At 40.3% G+C, this 20,352-nt stretch overlaps 1 protein-coding gene across 7 annotated transcripts in view; it reads left to right on the top strand.

Moving 5' to 3' along the window:
- Positions 1-20,352, top strand: part of tweek (transmembrane protein KIAA1109 homolog tweek) — a 68,042-nt gene that overhangs the window by 44,953 nt on the left and 2,737 nt on the right. For 2 of the 7 annotated variants that reach the window (XM_073970412.1, XM_073970410.1), the window contains exons 18-31: positions 5,184-5,283; positions 5,555-5,610; positions 5,683-6,000; positions 9,510-9,847; positions 9,920-10,052; positions 10,117-10,243; positions 10,315-11,058; positions 11,301-11,850; positions 11,948-12,748; positions 12,826-12,948; positions 13,939-16,977; positions 17,048-17,690; positions 17,909-18,103; positions 18,169-18,299. In XM_073970412.1, coding sequence (XP_073826513.1) covers positions 5,184-5,283; positions 5,555-5,610; positions 5,683-6,000; positions 9,510-9,847; positions 9,920-10,052; positions 10,117-10,243; positions 10,315-11,058; positions 11,301-11,850; positions 11,948-12,748; positions 12,826-12,948; positions 13,939-16,977; positions 17,048-17,690; positions 17,909-18,103; positions 18,169-18,299 — 7,298 coding nt within the window. Of the gene's footprint in view, positions 1-5,183; positions 5,284-5,491; positions 5,611-5,682; positions 6,001-9,509; positions 9,848-9,919; positions 10,053-10,116; positions 10,244-10,314; positions 11,059-11,300; positions 11,857-11,947; positions 12,749-12,825; positions 12,949-13,938; positions 16,978-17,047; positions 17,691-17,908; positions 18,104-18,168; positions 18,300-20,352 lie in introns of all 7 variants that reach the window. The other 5 variants (XM_073970411.1, XM_073970409.1, XM_073970408.1 and 2 more) reach the window with 3 other exon arrangements.

Genomic DNA, 20,352 nt, shown 5'->3' with positions numbered 1-20,352 from the left:
AATTTAAATTTAGTTGTATTTATGTAAGTATTTTTATATGTGTGTATATCTCTGTATTTTACTTAAATTTGGTAAGTTTGTGTGATAATTTATCTATTAAATGGATATGGTGATTTTGGTGCCTTTGAAAATCTTATGCTGAAATGCTAGCTAGCACTTTTGTTGAGTCAACCAACAACAACAATTGTCACTATTAGTTTGTAATTTATTTTGCAATAATTATTACTTTTATTCTATTTAAGTACTTTTCTTTGGTAATGTTTTATAATTTTAACAAAGAAAAACTATGGTTGGATGTTATAAATATGCGTCGAAAGAGAGATAAACTATAGAAAAGAGGATATCGATATCGTGAATTGTAAGCACATCTTGGGGATGTTTCGTCCTTAACTATACAGACTTCCTACGTTAGCGACACACAATGGAGCTGGTTTAGATTAGGTTGTTGTTGTTGTAGCAGCTTCTACAAGTACATGTAAATCTTTATTTTATTGATTCGGCTCAGCCTCCAGCTCCAAGCTCAGAAAGGACGCCACCTGAATTGGATTAGTCCAAAGAGAGAGAGGAGATAAGTCAGTCGGGTTGGCTGGGCAGTTAAACAGGTGCTGCGTAGTATGCGGACCGGTGCCACATGCTGGCCAGATATTCCGCGTGCCATCAATCCTGGCCCAGTAAGAATTGAGGCGGCTGCACCAACCAGATCTAAGTTGCGCCAACACGACTCTCGTTTGTCTTGGCAGCTGCTGTTCTTCCGCTGCCACGGGTGGTGGATGATCTTCGATGACTATATTCACACTGTAGGCTGCCAGAGTCTCTGCAACCGCATCAGTATGAATGTCTCTTAAACCTGCCTGGTATGCACGTTGATCTAGAGGTTCTCTTTTATATCTTTGGACCTCTTTCTCTAGATCTCTATAATCCTCCCTAACACGCCTGGGGGGTTCAGGCATATCCACCAGATGGTGATTTGGGTGGTCTTGCCTATAGCATCCAAGCAAGTACTGCATCGTCAACATCCTGTTGTGACGACTCACAGGAAGGATCTTTGTCTCCTCATGATGGTCCACTGCAGACATGAGGTGACACCCTGTAGCTGTTCTCAGGGCAGCATTCTGACAGATTTGTAGTTTATCCCATTGCGTATCACTTACGTTAGCAAACCACGCTGGCGCCGCATAGCTTACAACAGACCGGCCTATCGCGTTGTATGTGGTTAACAAGGTTTCTTTATCCGCACCCCAAGTGCTGCCGGCTAGGGACTTGAGGACCTTGTTCCTGTTTCTCAGCTTATCGCAGATAACTGTAGTATGCTGGGACGACTTATACATGCTATCGAATGTGACCCCTAGGACTTTGGGGTAGTTTGTGGTCGGAATAGTTGCACCGTCGACCTGCACATTCAGTGGGAGCTTCATTTGCGCCGTCCATGTGGTGAACAGTGTGGCTGTTGACTTAGTGGTGGATATTTTCATATTCCTCGCGTGGAAAAACTCTACAAGTTCAATGAGATAGGCATTTAGCCTTTCACAAACGTTACCGATATTGGGACCTGACGCCATGAGTGTACAATCATCCGCGTACGTAATTAACTCAATGCCGTCGGTAGGGCGCGGAATTGCAGAGAGGTAGAGGTTAAACAGTTCCGGAGATATCACCCCTCCTTGGGGAACTCCCTGCTTCACTCTACGGGGTTTGGACTTCCTGTCTCTGGCGACCACACAAATAGTTGATGACCCAGCGTTTCAGACAAGGCCGGAGGGTAGTATTCTCGATATCCTCGAACAGCCTAGCATGGCTGACCGTATCAAACGCTTTGGTCAGATCCAATGCTACCATCACTGTTCTGTGACATGGTTTGTCCTGGTTGAGTCCTCGTCCAATATATGTGGAAATGGCGTGCAGTGCTGTTGTGGTACTGTGCTGCTTCCGGAACCCGTGTTGATGATCTGCAACTGGATAACACGTTCTGATGCTGGGGAGGAGTAATGCCTTGAGTATCTTTGCTACTGGTGATAGAAGTGAAATCGGCCTGTACAACTCACCTTTACTGGCATCTTTGCCAGGTTTCAGCAGCGGGACCACCCTGCCCATCTTCCAGGCATCGGGAACTATTAGGGTGGCTAGCGATAAGTTGAGGACCTTACTTAAATACTCGACTCCTGGGTCATCCAGCTGTTTTAGCATCACCATAGAAATTCCGTCAGGTCCAAGCGCTTTGGATGACTTTGCGCCTCGGATAACATCTGCAACATCATCCATCGTAAATTGTGGCGGTTCTTCTTCGGCTGGAAGAGATTGCAAACGACGCAAAACACTTCTCTTCGCCCGGTCGCTATCGGGGTGCTCGATGAATTGTCGGCAGAAATAGCCAGCGCACCTCTTCGGATCTGTCACAGCCACGCCGTTAAACGTGACAGATGTCCGATCGTCTTCGTCCGACGAAGCTAATCACGCTCATTAGCTAATCCCGTCGCCTCTGCTGGGAAATTGGGTCTTATTTCAGGTATTCGACCAGCAGGGATAAAGCGAGCGGCTGCGGCAGTGATGATGTCTCGGAACTTCCTCTCTGCTACCCGAACATCAGAGGGACTGGGCAGTTCTCTGAAGCGTTGATTAGTGAACTCTCTGAAACCTTGCCAATCCGCTTTTCCATGATTAATGAAAGTGCGGCGTTCAGAGGTTATGAAGTCTGGTGGTCTGTTTATGGAGATGAGGATTGGGAGATGGTCCGACCCAAGGGAAATGACGGGTTGCCATGTCACGTCATTCGTCAGACCAGGTGACACAATGGATATGTCAGGCGAACTGTGGCAGTCTCCTCTAATCCTGGTGGGTGCGTCCTCGTTCGCAGTGCAGAATGTGGAGCTATCTATTTGCTCAGCCAGATCTGTACCTCTCTGGTCATTTCCTAGAGCTGAATGCCATAACTCGTGATGTGCATTGAAATCCCCTAGGACCAGCCGGTTATCACCTCGGAACAGGCCTGATGATAGGCAAATAACGCGGGGCACAGTTATTGAGCGGCGGGATATACACATTCAGCAGTTCTATCTCGGCGGATCCACACCTTACCGCTACCCCCATACACTCCAAGTATGGGTCACTAGAGTCTAGATCAGGCGAAATAGGTCTGTACTGGACAGACTGGTGCAGTAGGAATGCAAGCCCTCCACCCCAACTTCTCGTACGATCCTGGCGAAGAACGTTGTATCCATCACAACTCCGCAGACTGCAGTTGTTGCTCAGCTTCGTTTCCTGGATCGCCGCGACCATAATATTTCACCGACTCGTAAAGTCCACGATCTCATTGATCTTGGTTTGAAGACCATCGCAGTTAAACTGCAAGAATGTTACATCCTCAGGAACTGGGACAGCAATACGCGGTGTTAACGGCCGCTGCTGATACTGCTGTCTGGGAGATTGCGGGGGAGTTTCATAATCCGATGATGTTGATGATGAAGACTCACTGGGGTTCATATTGGCGCAACACGAGGCAACATAAACCCTGTCGTAATACTCCCTCAGGTAGGTGAGGCCTGAACAGTTTCTGAAATGCACCCATCCTTGGCACCCGTTGCATCTCATTGACACCGACCTATGGTGGATGAGACGTTGACAAACGGTGCAGAACCATGGCCAGGGGTTACTCTCAATCCCGGCACGGACCAAAAGAATCCGGAGCAGGCATTCCGAGACATGCCGCTCCCAAAATAAAAATAAAGACGAACACGAACAAGTAGTTGCTGAGGTGACGGCCCCTGGCCGAGAAGATGGTTCCTCAGGTCAATCCGGTACATAGAACCGGCCGTCGTGGGATTGGGATTTAGATTAGGTCTAAATGTCCGGTGTGGATTAACTCCTTGAGGAGATCAGGATGCTGGTGGATTTTTTAAAAAATATTTTTTGAGGGAGGTTGATTTTTTAAAGAATACTTTTTTAAGGGCGTGGATTAAAAAAAAACATTTTTTGAGGTACCTGGATTTTTTAAAAAAATTTTTGGGGAATTTGTTTTAAAAAAAAATATTTTTTGAGGGACTTGGATTGGAGACGTGTATAATTTAAAAAATATTTTTTGATGGATGTGGATTTTCTAAAAATATATTTTTTGAGGGACGTACATTTTTTTAATTTTGTTTTCAATATTTATTGAGAGAGGTGGATTTTTAAAAAAAAAATATTTTTTGAGGGACGTGGATTTTTTAAAAAATATTTTTTGAGGGACGTGGATTTTTTAAAAAATATTTTTTGAGGGACGTGGATTTAAAAAAAAAATATTTTTTTGAGGGACGTAGATTTTTTAAAAGAAATATTTTTTGAACAACGTGGATTTTTTAAAAACATATTTTTTTGGGGGCTTTAAAAAAAAAATTTTTTTTGAGTGACGTGGATTTTTTGAAAAATATTTTTTGAGTGACGTGAATTTTATAAAAAAATATTTTTTGAGGAATTTGTATTTTTTATAAACTATTTCTTGAGGGACGTGGACTTTTTAAAAAATATTTTTGAGCGACGTGGATTTTTTGAAAAATATTTTTTGAGGGACGTGAATTTTATAAAAAAATATTTTTTCAGGAATTTGTATTTTTATAAACTATATTTTGAGGGATGTGGATTTTTTAAAAACAATTTCATGGGTGACTTAAATTTTTTAAAAAAATATTTTTTGAGGGATGCAGTTCTTACTAGGGGAAGTCAACACTTTCTGAGATCCGAAAAGTACCCATATTTAGGGCCACGCGTTTACGCACGTCTAGCACTATCGTATTCTTGAAATATAAGAAGGATTATGGTTTTTTAAACCCACTGTTAATGATACCTACCTCTTAAATGTCCAGAATTGCTGCGTTATTGTTTTTTGTAGAACCATATGCTTAGGATAGCTTAGTTGCTGTTGGCAAAGCCGACTTTTTTTGACCGAGTTCCATAATTCAGTTATAGCCAAACTTTGTATGAAAAGTACAACTACAATTGTTGCTGTAGTTTGTCCACGTTTTTAGATTAGTTTATGTAAAAGAACACCCATCTTCACGAAGCATCGTTTCCAAAGGCTTTACAATTCACGAACTCTACACACACAAATCTCATAAACATATTTATGGCACCGAACCACACAAAACAGAAACTCTTTTTCTGCTGATAAGTTGTAAAACTAAATGGAAAATTTTGATTTTGTCTCAATATAGCTTCCAATCAATTTGGTATGGGCTATGCAAATGATGGTGTGTTGCATGGATCGCAACGTTCAACATCAACCTCACCAAATATTCATCTTTCGAGGAGAGGGTAAGTTTGATTAACCAACCAACATGGCCCTAACTATGTATTTATTGTATATTATTCCTGCTATGTATATTTATTTACATATATTGTGTATTGTATTCCCATTTCTTTTGTTCTTAACCTATAACGTCGTATTGTAAATATCTAAATCCGGTATGCAATGAAATCTACCCATCTGGTATTTTTGGTTTGTGAATTAAAAAACAAAAAGAAATTATAGCAAAAGTTTAACAAAAGCCTCGACCTATTCACATGGCAATTCTTCCCGTTCTAGCATACAAATGTTGCCAATCATATCTGGGTTAGTAGACAAGCAGGCGGCCGAGATTGGTAAGTAGTTTTCTTTGTTATTTTTGTTGTTGTTTTCTTTAATCTAATTTCTTCTTTCTTATTTTCCATTAGAATATGGTGCCTTACAGGAGGGTTCCATTAGTTCTACAAATTCAATAAATCGTTTCTGGTTGAGTACTTCGGACAATCAAAAAGAAGATTTATACTTTTGGATGGCCAAGCAACAGGAGAATAAGAAAAAGGAGACATTCCCCGAAAAGGAGATTTTGCGACCAACACCAGTTAATAAAATGCCAGGAAATGTTCCATTGCGTCCAGGAATTATGCAGGACTCAATTACTTTGCTGGATGCCCATTTAATTTTTGAGCCTCTGTTAACGTGCCTGGGCGTTATGCCACAACAAATGATCAATAAGTTTTCCAATACGGGTAAGTTTTTCAACATGGAATTTTTTAAACTTTTTTTGGTGATCTTAAAAAATAAAAAAAAAACTTTTTGTTGTCTGAAATCGCCTTTGGACTAAATAAATGCTTCAAATCATGTGTGGTGGCCTGCCGCTGAAAATCTAAAAACATGATATGATTCCTCTTTGGGTTCCTTAAAATTATGAGAATGCATTGGTCCGTTTGATTACTCCTAAAAATTTCTAAAATTCAAAAAATCTTACTTGGTTGCATAACATCTTAAAAAACAAATGTTTGAACCTTTTTTGTTTATCCTTACAACTCTACATTTCAACAAATCCTGTTCTGTAGTGCAATTCTCTAACTCATTTTTTGAGTTACCGACAAAAATTGGTAACATTTTAACTCAAAATTATGAATGGAATGTTCAAATAAAAGTTGACAACACTGTTGCTATCGGTAGAACTTTGCGACTACTTTCTATTGGTGCTAACTTACCGAATAATATCGTTAATTACCGAAATTATGAGCAATTTTACCAATTTTTGTCGGTAACTCCAAAAATGTGTTAGAGATCGCACTACTTATCTGATCTTTAAAAATCTCCTAAAATGCCTAATATGGGGAAATCTTCGATTGCTCTAAACAAATTAAAAAAAAAACATTGCACCATCGAGTTTTTGTGCCGATGTACCGTAATAAGGGTGACCCAGGCAACCTGTTGCAGTCCTCAGGGCGTTTGAATATTCTTTCACTGTGTTGCCCCAAAATTTGCATACCATACCGCATACTGGCGCCGCATAGCTTACCCCAGACTGGCCTATTGATTTATAAGAGGTCAGCATGGTTTCTTGGTCAGTACCCCAAGTTCTGCCGATCAGTCACTTTCATCTTATCGCAAATAGTTATGACTTGACGACCCCTTTGTTTGCCCCAAAAAATCTTTAACTAATCCAAGTTTGGTAGCCTCTTTGGTTGCTCCAAAAAATCGTTAAAAAAATACACGTTAGTTAGCATCTTCGGTTGCTCCAAAAAATCAATTTTTGTTAGCCCCCTTGGTGGTTCCGAAAAATATTTAAAAAATCCACGTTTGGTAGTCTCTTTGGTTGGTCCAAAAAAATCTTTAAAAAATTCACGTTTGGTTGCTCCAAAAAATCTTAGAAAATCCACGCTTGGTAACCCTTTTTGGTTGCTCCAAAAAATCTTTAAAAATCCACGTTTGGTGGCTTCTTTGGTAGCTCCAAAAAATCTTTAAAAATCCACGTTTGGTTGCTCCAAACAATCTTTAAAAAATCCACGTTTGGTAGACTCTTTGGTTGCTCCAAAAAATCTTTAAAAATTCCGGGTTTGGTTGCTCCAAAAAAATCTTTGAAAATTCCGCGTTTGGTTGCTCTAAAAAATCTTTAAAAATTCCGCGTTTGGTTACTCCAAAAAATCTTTAAAAAATCCACATTTGATAGTCTGTTTGGTTGCTCCAAAAAATCTTTAAAAATTCCGCGTTCGTTTGCTCCAAAAAATCTTTAAAAATTCCACGTTCGGTTGCTCTAAAAAATCTTTAAAAATTCCGCGTTCGTTTGCTCCAAAAAATCTTTAAAAATTCCGCGTTCGGTTGCTCCAAAAAATCTTTAAAAAATCCACGTTTGATAGTCTGTTTGGTTGCTCCAAAAAATCTTTAAAAAATCCACGTTTGATAGTCTGTTTGGTTGCTCCAAAAATCTTTAAAAAATCCTCGTTTTATAGTCTGTTTGGTTGCTCCAAAAAATCTTTTAAAAATCCACGTCTGATAGTCTGTTTGGTTCCTCCAAAAAAATCTTTAAAAAATCCACGTTTGATAGTCTGCTTGGTCGCTCCAAAAATCCTAACAAAACCGCGTTTGGTAGCCTCTTTAGTTGCTCCAAAAAATCGTTAAAAAATCCCCGTTTGGTAGCCTCCTTGGTTGCTCCAAAAAATCGTTAAAAATCCAAATTTGATTGCTTCAAAAAATCTTTAAAAAAATTATGTTTGGTTGCTCCAAAAAAATCATTAAAACATCCACGTTTGATAGTATCTTTGGTTGCTCCAAACAATCTTAAAAAACAGCGTTTGGTAGGCTCTTTGGTTGCTCCATAAAATCTTTAAAAATCCGAATTTTGTGGCTTCTTTAGTTTCTCCAAAAAATCTTAAAAAAATCCGCGTTTGGCAGCCCCTTTGATTGCTCCGAAAAATCTTTAAAAGTTCGCGTTTGGTGGCTTCTTTGGTTGCTCCAAAAAATCTTTAAAAAATCCACGTATGGTAGCCTCTTTGGTTGCTCCAAAAAATAGTTAAAAAATCCACATTTGCGGCTTCTTTTGTTGCTCCAAAAATTCTTTAAAAAATCCACGTATGGTAGCTTCTTTGGTTGCTCCAAAAAAATCTTAGAAAATCCGCGTTTGGAATCCCCTTTGGCGGCTCCGAAAAATCTTTAAAAAATCCACGCTTGGTAGTCTCTTTGGTTGCTCCAAAAAAATCTTTAAAAAATTCACGTTTGGTTGCTCCAAAAAATCTTAGAAAATCCGCGTTTGGTAGCCTCTTTGGCGGCTCCGAAAAATCTTTAAAAAATCCACGCTTGGTAGTCTCTTTGGTTGCTCCAAAAAAATCTTTAAAAAATTCACGTTTGGTTGCTCCAAAAAATCTTAGAAAATCCGCGTTTGGTAGCCTCTTTGGTTGCTCCAAAAATCTTTAAAAAATCCACGTTTGGTTGCTCCAAAAATCGTTAAAAAGCCACATTTGGTAGCTTCTTTGATTGCTCCAAAAAATCTTAAAAAATCCGCGTTTGGTAGCCTCTTTGGTTGCACCAAAAAATCGGCCAAAATCCGCGTTTGGTAGCCTCTTTGGTTGCTCCAAAAATCTTTAAAAAATCCACGTTTGGTTGCTCCAAAAATCGTTAAAAAGCCACATTTGGTAGCTTCTTTGATTGCTCCAAAAAATCTTAAAAAAACCGCGTATGGTAGCCTCTTTGGTTGCTCCAAAAAATCGTTAAAAAGCCACATTTGGTAGCTTCTTTGATTGCTCCAAAAAAAATCTTAAAAAATCCGCGTTTGGTAGCCTCTTTGGTTGCACCAAAAAATCGGCCAAAATCCACGTTTGGTAACCTCTTTGGTTGCTCCAAAAAATCGTTAAAAAAATCCCCGTTTGGTAGCCTCCTTGATTGCTCCAAAAAATCGTTAAAAAATCCACGTTTAGCAGCCTATTTGATTGCTCCAAAAAAATCTTTAAAAAAATCTACGTTTGGTAGCCTCTTTGGTTGCTCCGAAAAATCTTTAAAAAGTCCACGTTTGGTTGCTCCAAAAAAAATCTTAAAAAATCCGTGTTAGGCCACATTTGGCAGCTTCTTTGGTTGCTACAAAATAATCTTTAAAAATTTAAAAAAAAATCTTAAAAAAAAATCCGCGTTTGATAGTCTCTTTGGTTGCTCCAAAAACCTTTAAAAAATCCACGTTTTGTTGCTCCAAAAAGTCCACGTTTATTGCCCTGTTTTGCTTAGCTAATAAAATTTTTCAAACTTTATCTTTCAGATATTTCTTCATTGGAAAACTTTGGCACAAATCTATCGCTGATCGGGACCTTCGATTCGATACGTGTTGATATTGTGGTCTCCGAGGCAGGAGACAAAAACAAAACGAAGACAACCAAAATACCGAGCAAAAAGGCCAATGGTAGACCAACCATAATGATGGATACACCATTGTTTTTGTGTGAACGTGTCGGAATTGAGTTGGAAGTATTGAAAATGTCCGATGGCATGGTGGATACGGCAAGGCAAAATGTCATTTATATGTCACGTCGGCAAATGAAGAAACATACCAGTACTGTGATTAATTTTAGTATAAATATTAGATTTATATCGCAACAGGTAAGAAGGGAGGGAGGGGCGGCAGAGATTTTCAATTCTTGTAACTGTTTCTTATAAACATTTCTATTCCAGGTCAATATGCCCTTGTTGCGTTTGCTACATCAAATAACCAACATGTATCAAAATGTTAAGGATGCCCAAAATGAATTCCATGATCAGCCAGATATAAGTAAGAAGTCGAATGCCAAGGATGAATATAGTTTGGGTAAGTTAAAAAGAGGGAGATGTTTTGGCGGTAATTTTTGTAAGTAATTTATTCTTAATTCCAGCTTCCGAACCCAATGATATTATGCCTTTTGGCTCCGTCTCAGATCGTTTCAATCATAACGAAAATTCCTCGGATGAACGTTATGATAAATTCAATGAAATGGTTACAATGACTCATACATCAGGAAGGTAAGACAGAGATACAACAATGGCAACACAGAGTGCTTTAAAAATAATGTTATTTCCCTCTCTTGCCTTAGCAAAATGAGACCTCTCATTCAGTTGACACCCTCACCAAGCGCCAAAAATCGTCCACAATCATTTGCCCAAAAACTACGATCCACAGGGAAATCGGTGAAGGGAAAACTGGGTTATACAAATCTCAATGAATCATCATCATCTCCGCTGCGTGATAGCCCAACAACATCAGTATCAGAACATCACATGTTTAAGCTGTCACTAGAATCAAAGGCATCACTTAACGGTGGTAATGCCTGTGCCACAAGTGTCAGCGGTGATTATAATACAATCACTAAAAATGGTTTCAATGCCATTATACCACCATTATTGGACACTCCGAATTGTTGGAAAACAATATTCCATTTATTAGAATTATATGGAACAATGCCTGAAACTAAAACTGTTCAACAGAGAATATCATTGACAAATGAAAAGAAACCTTTTGGAGGTTATACAAGACAAGATACCCGTAACGATGATGATGATTTAACGAGTGCACCAACACCACTGCCACAACATAAAGAAATATTCGATAGTATATCACAGGAGAAGACGCGTCTGATTGTATTCGGTGTGGCGAAGATACACAAGACTCGATTATTGGCCACTTTAAGTGGCCTGAAATTGGAAGCTGAAATAACCACACTAAATGGTTCAGCAACGTGGCGTAAAAAGGCCAGGCCAGTATCATTGGAATGTTCACTAACCGGACAAGTTGGTAGGGCAATGATTGTTCTGCTGGAAGGTGTCGCCCCAAATCAACAGTGAGTAGAAAAAGATTTTTTATTGTAGAGTTATAAAACTATAGGTGGCAAAATATTTCTGCTTAAACTTAATTTTTTCAAGTTGCATATCTGTGCATATATTTACAATACTTCCGTTTACATTTGCATATATTTGCATATTTCTGCACATATTTGCTCATTTTCTGTATATAATTGCATATTTCTTAACTATATTTCGTTTTCACACATTTTCAATTTGTTTCTTCGTTTTTCCTACCCAGAACTGTTGTCAAAGTAACTGTGGGTAAAAGTCAAACGCTCTACTCCAGTCTAACAAAACGAGGACGCGATAAAAATAGTGGCCTTCTTTCAATTGGCCCCGTTAATATAGACATTCCTCAACATCCAGTAGCTCTGCACGGCATGATGACCCGCTCATCCAAACAACTCTCATCAACGTTACAAGAATTACGTGTTGGTCGCAATTCCGGACGTACTGCATCGCGTACACATAATTTAGATGAACCAGAATCTCCATTCCATTCAAGAAATTCTGGTTCAAATATGGATACCAAAGAAAAACCCCAACCGCATAGTCGTAAATTTAATACTCAGACAAGGACCCAGCCACAACAAAATGGCCTACTACAACCTTTGGTTATGCAGTTTAATGTCCTGCTGCAATCCTTGTCAATTAATGCTGCCCTACTGCCATCACTGCAGGCCCAATATCGTATGAATCATGTTAGCTCCACTGGTGTTTCTGGGAATCGTGCAAAATTCGTTATAGATTTGCCCACACATACACTGAGTTTTAATACTAAAATTCAGGTGAGGGTGAGTTTTGTAGAACAGCTCCCAACATGTCATACTTATATTTATAGTTTTACTGCTTTGTTTTTCTGCTCTATTTTTTTTTTTTTTTTAGAATGAAATGAATTTGCCTTCGGAGGCCTGTATTGCTTTGCCACCGGTCCATGTTAGCGCAGAATATATACCCGAACATCGCCAAGAAGAAAATGAACGTGTTGAAGGTGTGGTGCTGAGACAAGGAGGTTATGTTAATGCCTCTGCAGAAATTGGAGAATTTGAGAGATGCTTAACCACAGATTTACTTAACCACTTGGTTTTCGTGCAAAAGGTGTTTATGCGTGAGGTCAATGAGGTGCTACAAAAGGTGTATGGCGGGGAGAAACCTGTGCCACTATGGTCCGAGGATAGTGATAGTGGTAGTGTCCAAGAGTCCAGCCTTAAACGTATACTCTTCTCATTGAACATATCTATGAAACGTATACAATTGACTGCCACCACACCCTGCAATTCGGCGGTTCGTTTTGAAACCGGCACCTTGGAGTTGCATTTGTCGAATCGCGTAAAAAATCTTGGTGAAGGCAATGATCGTAAAATGTTTGGTAAAGCCCACATTGATTTTAATCTATCACTGGGCCAGCTGATACGCAATGTCATATTCGATGAAGCTGAACCGGAGTTCCAACAATATGCGTTTTTTCACACAACTATCGGTTTACGTAATGCATTCCAAGATGAATTACTTAACGAGGATAAAGAATTAATCTTGCTAACGTTAAAACGTCCTTTGGTATACATTCAGCCGATAGCTGTTGATAAGGCCATATTAGTGTGGTTAAACTATAAGAATGCCTATGAGTATTGGGCCGAGAAGAGGGCCAATTTGAATTATGAAAATGCCCAACAACAGTCACAGCAGGTGGGTGAAGGAATAGTGAGAAATATCCTTTTGTGTTTTTTTTTTGATATTTTTAACTTCTCTTTTGGCATTTCCAGGTTTTCGATAGAGTGGCATTTAACCAATTTAGTAATATTGCTGGCTCCAATTTGTCAACACTGTTCCTGCAATTGACTGTGGAAGATATGGGCATATGTTTGCCTTTGAATCCTGTGGCTAATGTAAGTATGGATATGAAAACACACACACACGTTAAGTCGAAGTCGAAATTTTTAAGCTAAATTGTGAGGGCAGGTTGAAGGATGCATAGTGCTGTGATTAAGGACAGATTCTTAGTTCAGAAACGTGTTCATGTCTATAGAAGACCTGAAGAGGTGTTCCACTAACCTTAAAAAAGCTACATATGTCCTCTTTCTGTCTATAGTACCCCTTTTTCTATTTACCAAAGATCTGAAGACGCCTTCTTCTATCTATAAAAGACCTGAAGAACTCTTCTTCTGTCTAAAATGTCTTTAGAAGACATTTTTAGGTCTTCCTGAGCCTATCCAGGAACTGAAAGATATATTTTCGTCCATAAAAGACCTGAAGAGGTCTTCTATATATAAAAGTCCTTTTGTCTACAGAAGACCACAAGCTGTCTTATTCTGTCTATAGAAGGCCTCGAGAGGCCCTCTTTTGTCTATAGAATGCCTCGAGAGATCTTCTTCTGTCTATAGAAGGCCTCGAGAGGTCTTCTTCTATAAACTGTTTACAGACTTACAGACCAAAGACGGCTACTTTGGTCAATAGAAGATCTGGGAGGACTCGCTTTTGTTAATTGAAAACCTTGGAAGACTTCTTCTTTCTATAAAAGATTCATGTCTTTATTTTTCTGTCTATAAAAGACCTGAAGTAGTCGTGTTCTGTCTATAGAAGACGTTAAGAGGGATTCATCTGCCTATAGAAGAACTGAGTATGTCTAATTGTGTCCATAGAAGAACTGAGTAGGCCTTCTTGTGTCCATAGAAGTCCTGAGGAGGTCTTTTTTCCGTATGCAGAAAACCTGAAATAGTCGTATTCTTTCTATAGAAGACGTCAAGAGGTATTCTTTTGTCTGTAGAAGAGGTGTTCTTCAGACTATAGAAGACCTGAGTAGACGTTCATCTGTCTGAAGAAGTATAACAAAATGTTTTCATATTTCTCATTTTTGTTTCCCTTCCATTCCCCTACAGTCCTGGGGTTCAAGATCCTATCAAGATTTTGAACCCAAAGGAGCAGTGGTCATCACCTTGGAAAATACCATAATATCGGCATGCAATTCAGGATCTCTGGTATCCAAAGGAAAATTCCAAGGTTTATGTTTGCGGTTTGCTGACGATTTTGAGACGACACTGGATGATTGGAAACCAAATCCCAATGAACCCATTATGAATGTTTGTGTAGTCTCCGAAGGTACCTATGAGGTATGTTCGCGCACCACGGCAGCGAAGAAAATGGAAAATGCCAAATGGTTGTTGAATGTTAAATGGCAAATGGAAGGCGTCGATATCCATTTGGATATTAATATAGGCAAACAATTATCTTCCCTTGGCCATACCCTAACAATGTTAAGCGGCTTCGAGGAGGAAGAAACCAATTTAGACTCGCCGGATAGTGAAGATGAAGATAAATCACAACGTGACACCTTTGGACGTCGTAGAGAATTTGAGAATCTACCACCGTTTGTTTTTGATCCTACCATTGATTCGAAGAAGCGTTCATTTATGATGGAAAAGGAGATGGCAGAACAACTGAAGATTATCAATGATCTGAGGACGTTGGGGGCGACACATAACACCATAGCCCTAGAGGAAAGACGACTGCAAGAATTACAGGCTATTTGCTATAAATTCTTTAGAAGGGATATGATACAAAAGTGGAAACGTCCCTCGATGCGTAGAAGTATGAAAACATCACAGCGGTCCATATCATTTATGGGTGGTTCCCACAGTCATCACATTGATGATGGTTTGGCCACATATTCTGGCAGGAGATTGGATCCCATTGCCTCTAATGATGAAATCTCTAGCTTACAATCTACACCGGCCTCATGTCATTCAAGGAGTGCCTCCCTAAAGGCATCAGGTACAAATAGGGTGACGTTTTCGGAAACGATGAGACAAACATCCCTACCCAATGCCGATAGTGATGATGAGCCCCAGAGCACAAATTCCCAAGAGGTCCATACAGATACACCACCCAGTGAAATGGACATTGATGGCACCTCTGTGGAAATGAGACGCAAACATCAGTATCAGCAGAAGCAACAGGAACCCAATGTGGACTTTGAGCTGGATATCAAGGTGTTAGTTAATTCGGGAAAATGTGTGCTACACACCAAGGAAACCACAGAAGATCGGTTTTGTATTTCCGGTCCAACCACAGTTAAGACCCACAAACGTGAACGAAGTGTGGGTTATGATTGGGGCAGTCCCACGCCCTCGAGAAGACAAAGGGATAAAAGTAAGTTGCGCTACAATCCTTCCAATGCTGCCATGCTTACGGATTTGACAATATTCCACATACCGGGCTTAGATGTTAAGTTGCATTATCAATCAAGAACAGTGGAACCAAGTTTGACGGAATCGGCGCGCATGACAAGCACCGATAGTCATGCGTCCATGATGTCAGGATCCACAAGAAGAATGAGCACCAAACGGGCTTCACTGTTTGCCTGGATGACTTTGCAATCGATACCCGAAGAGACAATAATATCACCTCATATCTTGGAGTTTTTGGAACAAACCCTAGAACCCATACCCACAAAGGCTGAACAGAGCAGCGGCCCACAGACTCCCTCAAATAATGCCGTCAATTTGGATATTTTGCCAGCCAATTATGTGCAATATGCCTCCTTTCCGGTGGATGTTATTGTCTATTTCCACATGCAGCCATCGACATTTAGATTTTCTTGCCTACCCGTGTCCAGGGTGGAGTGTATGTTACAATTGCCAAGTTTGGATATTGTGTTCTCTTCAAAGCGATCAGCAGATGAGGATAATCAGCAAAATCCCTTTGAATCAACTAGCTCGCATGGGGGAGCAGGGGGAGGAGGAGGCGGAATTGGTCCTTCAGGTTCAGATAAGGATAAAGATAAAACTCCACAAGGAGGCCTTAGTGTTACTGGCTGTTTGGCCGATTTTAATGTGTTCATTTTCCATCCTTATGGTGGCAAGAAAACCAATATCAAGGAAGCTCAATTTTCTCCACTCACCGATTCGGAACGCAAGGATTCCCTGAGTATTAATGTGGAGTTTGTGAAATTCCACATTACAAGATGTCGAAAGGTTTACATTGAACCGTCCGCTTCGTCGAAAAGGTCGTTGGATCAGTCAAAAGCTGTGGTAAGATTCTCAACCATTGTTGATATAGGCAGTGCCTCTTTCAAGTATGATATGCGGCGTCTGACAGAGATTTTGGCATTCCCCAAAGCCTGGTACCGAAGACGTATTGTTCGTCGTTTATTTTTGGGTGATTTAAGTGTTCAACAAACCAGTAATGAAAGTGGTGATCATGCTGCCGCCGGTACTCCTACGACGCCCAAAGATTTTCACCGTACGAAAACGCCCGATAAATCACCCATTGAATCTGGATTTTATGGTGGTCGTGATAAAATGAAACTGAATTTCGATACACCCACCTCATCCGGCGGGGCTGCCATACGTAAACTTAAATCATTGGGTAAATCCTCCAGCAATGAATCGTCAAGTACACCACCTTCGGAAAAGAATCAAATAACAGCATGGGAAACTTTGGTATTATTTGCTGTCAACTTTACAAAATTAAATGTCCAAATGAATATGGGCAATGTTATGGGAAATGTGGTGTGGCTGACAAAGGATTTCCAATCAGATGGTCGCCTGTCCATTGGCAGTACGGGTTATAAAAATATGTATATTGGCATATATTTGGGTGGTTCTTCACTGGATGCCAAGGGTGGCATTGTTGGTGGTAGTTTTGAGGTGAATAAAATCAATAATCGTTTCCACATTAAGGAGGAATCAGGAGTGGAGCCATGCCACACCATACGTTTGAGTTTTATGGCATTGGAATTGCGTTTGGATTACATGGGCACCTCGGTGCTGATGACCCGGATCAGTTCATTCTCGGCTGCCATGAAAGATGAGTGGAAAACAAGCCTGCTGAATGCTGGTAAGGCCGAGGAGACCAAATATGATAATACGGCACCAAAGGCGATTATCTTTGTTCATGGTGATTTATCTTGGGATCAGGTAGGAGAGAAGTTCTTTTTCTTGAATCTTTTTTGTAACTTTGTATTTTTCTCTCTCTCTCTCTTTTTAGTTACAAATTATGATTTCCAAGTCCACAACTGCCGATCTTCTGAAAATGTATTACAAATTGGAAGAATTCTTTACCCAGCAATTTAAATCGTCCAAACGTGTATTCTCCAGTTTGGAACCACGTCTTCACGAACGTAATGCCAGCATGAAGCGCCGCCAAAATATGAAGAAAAAAATGAGTGGTGGTGAACATTTAGGTCCAGATATAAGCAATACCGATGCACGTCACCATCGACATTGGCAAAAACCATTGGAAATGGTGGCGGGACTTGTGGTGCCCACATTGGTAACACGTTTACCACGCAATGGCAATGTTTTAGGTGGTTCTGTAAAGTTGCATGGCAACAATATTTCCTTGGCTTGTTTCCATGGCATTAATTTCAAATCAAAATCATGGGCCTTATTTAGTTTAAAATCACCATTCATTAATTTCACCACAGAAGCTTATCAGGATGCCGAAACACGAGAGGTGTTTGTAACACAAACCCTTACCTCATGTTTGGGCCAGTCGAATGAGGAGGGTCAACAACAAAATCACTCAATGGCCATAGTGAGTCGCATTTCACGGAATATTGTTTTCCCGCCACAGTTTAAGACTCTGAATGAGTGGTTCCACTATGCGTTTGCGAATAGTGAGATAGATGGTAAGTTGAAATTTAAAAAGCAATTCCGCTTTACTGAAGAACCTACAATAAATGAAATTAGATTTGGAATTAAAATGTCTACTGCTCTTTAAGATCACTCGGCTTTGGCGAGAGTTCGAATGACTGAAAAAATCCGGCGATTTTTGGGTTTCAGTAAAGCGGAGTTTTTGAACTTTATCTAAATTTTATTCTAATCAATTTCTCTTTTTTCCCTCCAGCTGTTGATCGCTTCCCCATTTTGGAATATGATCGTGAAATTGCCTCCAATTCGATAGAACGTGCCAGATCGGCTGCATCTAGTACAGCTAGTTCAACCAAATCTCAAGATCGTGAAGTAATTTTCGCCTTACCTAGTTTACATTTACATTTTAGAACGGAACATAAACAGGGCCCAACAACACCACTACAATCCGGTTAGTCATTTTTTTTCTTTAATAAGGAAATTGTTTTCGGGGTATTAATTATCATTTCTTTTCAGATAATAAACCTGAGGTCATCTGTAGTTTTACCACAGAATTTGATGATCACATATTTGTGACAGTTGATGCTGATGCCTTCTTCTTTTTACACGACTTAATTACTTCCTATGTTAAGGAAAAGGAAAAAGTGGTAAGTACAAATAAAAACATGGGTAAACAATTAGCTTTCCTCGGGCATACTGAACAACATTAAGATGCTTCAATTAGTTAAAAATAAATTAAGATTTTTTGGATAGTGAAGTTGAAGATAAATCAGAACATGATACTCTTTGGACGACATAGAAAATTTGATAATCTAATACAGTTCGATTTTGATAAGTGCAAATAAAAACATGGGTAAACAATTACCTTTCCTCGGGCATACTGAACATATTAAGCTGCTTCAAATAGTTAGAAATAAATTAAGATTTTGAGGATAGTGAAGTTGAAGATAAATTCCGAATATGATACTCTTTTGACGTCATAGAGAATTTGATCATCTATCTCAGATCGATTTTGATTCTACTATTGAATCATTTACGACGGAAAGGTAGTGGCAGAGTATCTGCAGGTGATCAATGATTTGATAATCTACGGCATCTTGTAATGTGGGACTTTACAAACTCTACATTAATGCTCCGAGAGTCTTTCCGTTTTGAATTGTAGAAAGAATAAAATTGAGTTTCTTTGATATTGGTTTTCTTGTCACCTTTATGGGTATGGGTTCCATCGTCTGCTCCAAAAACTTCAAGCTAAGAGGTGCTATCTATTATTGTCTCTACTACGGGTATCGATTGCAAAATCATCCAGGCAAAAAGTGAAGCCAGCTTGATGCTCAACCTTCTTGTGGATCCTGACATCATGGACTCATGATTATCGGTGCTTGTCATGCGCGCCGATTTCGTCAAACTTGGTTCCAATCCCACGGCAGCGGGTTCTCTGTACCGGATTGACCCGGGACCACACAACATCAGCGTTCCGGCCAGCGGTTGCCACCTCAGTGTACATGTGTTTGTGTTTGTTTCGTTTTTTACATCCCGCCGAGAAATAGCTGTATCTCAGATTATAAGCCTGACATTAGCCCGCTTTTGGAAGGTCATAATCGTCTGGTCCTGGGGGACTTTAATGCGCATCATGAGATATGTGGCATTCGGCCCTCGGAAACGACCAGAGGGGTATTGCGCTGGCTGAGCAGATTGATAGCTCTACGTTTTGCTCGGTCAATGAGGACGCCCCTACCAGAATTAGAGGAGTGTGTCACAGTTCCACAGACATAACCATCGTGTCACCTGGTCTGACAAATGACGTCACTTGGCAACCCGTCATTTCCCTTGGATCAGACCATCTCCCCATAATTGTCTCCATCAGCAGACCACTCGATTCCATCACCCCTGAAAGCCGCACGTTTGTCAATCATAGGAAACCTGATTGGGCGAGTTTCAGAGAGTTTCAGAGAATTGCCCCATCCTTCTGATGTTCGGGTAGCGGAAAGGACGTTCCGAGACCAATACCCGAAGTAAGACCAAATTTCCCAGCAGAGGCGACGGGATTAGCAAATGAGCGTGATGAGCTTCGTCGAACCAACCTCGTCGAGCCCAGAGTCAGCGAGCTGACACTGGAAGTTGGCAGGCTGGTCGGCTAACATAAGCGGAACAAGTGGTTAAATCATCTGAAAAGTTGCAAATTGGAGCCGGTATAATTATATTGTGGTTAATTCATTCTCGAACCCCGAAAGAAAGGGTGACAGGACCTTAGTCACGTTTGGCCACGTTACGTTGAATGACCCGAAGAGGTGTGCAAGTTACTTCAATTGACAGTTTGTCGAGCAACCCGAGAATGACTGGACGAAGAGAAGAGTGTTACGTCGCCTTAGATCTCTTTCTGTCGAGGATGAACCACCACAGTTTACAATGGATGATGTTGTGAATGCCATCAGGAAGGCTAAATCATCCAAAGCGTTGGGCACTGACGGAATTTCCATGGTAATGTTGAAACAGCTGGATGAGCCGGTAGTGGAGTATCTCACTAAAGTTCTCAGCCTGTCGCTAGCCATCCTTATTGTTTCCGAAGTCTGGAAAGTGGTCCCGCTACGGAAGCCAGGCAATGATGCCAGCAAAGGTGAATCGTACAGGCCGATTACGCTTTGGTGGCGCTTGACTTATCTAAAGCCTTTGATACTGTCAAGCACTCCACGCTATTCGAGG

Source organism: Musca autumnalis, unplaced genomic scaffold (genome assembly GCF_047663935.1).
Source record: "Musca autumnalis isolate F117 unplaced genomic scaffold, ASM4766393v1 scaffold_2, whole genome shotgun sequence".
NCBI lineage: Eukaryota > Metazoa > Arthropoda > Insecta > Diptera > Muscidae > Musca > Musca autumnalis.
The sequence above is the reverse complement of the archived record's forward strand: the minus strand, read 5'-3'. Positions and strand labels throughout refer to the sequence as shown.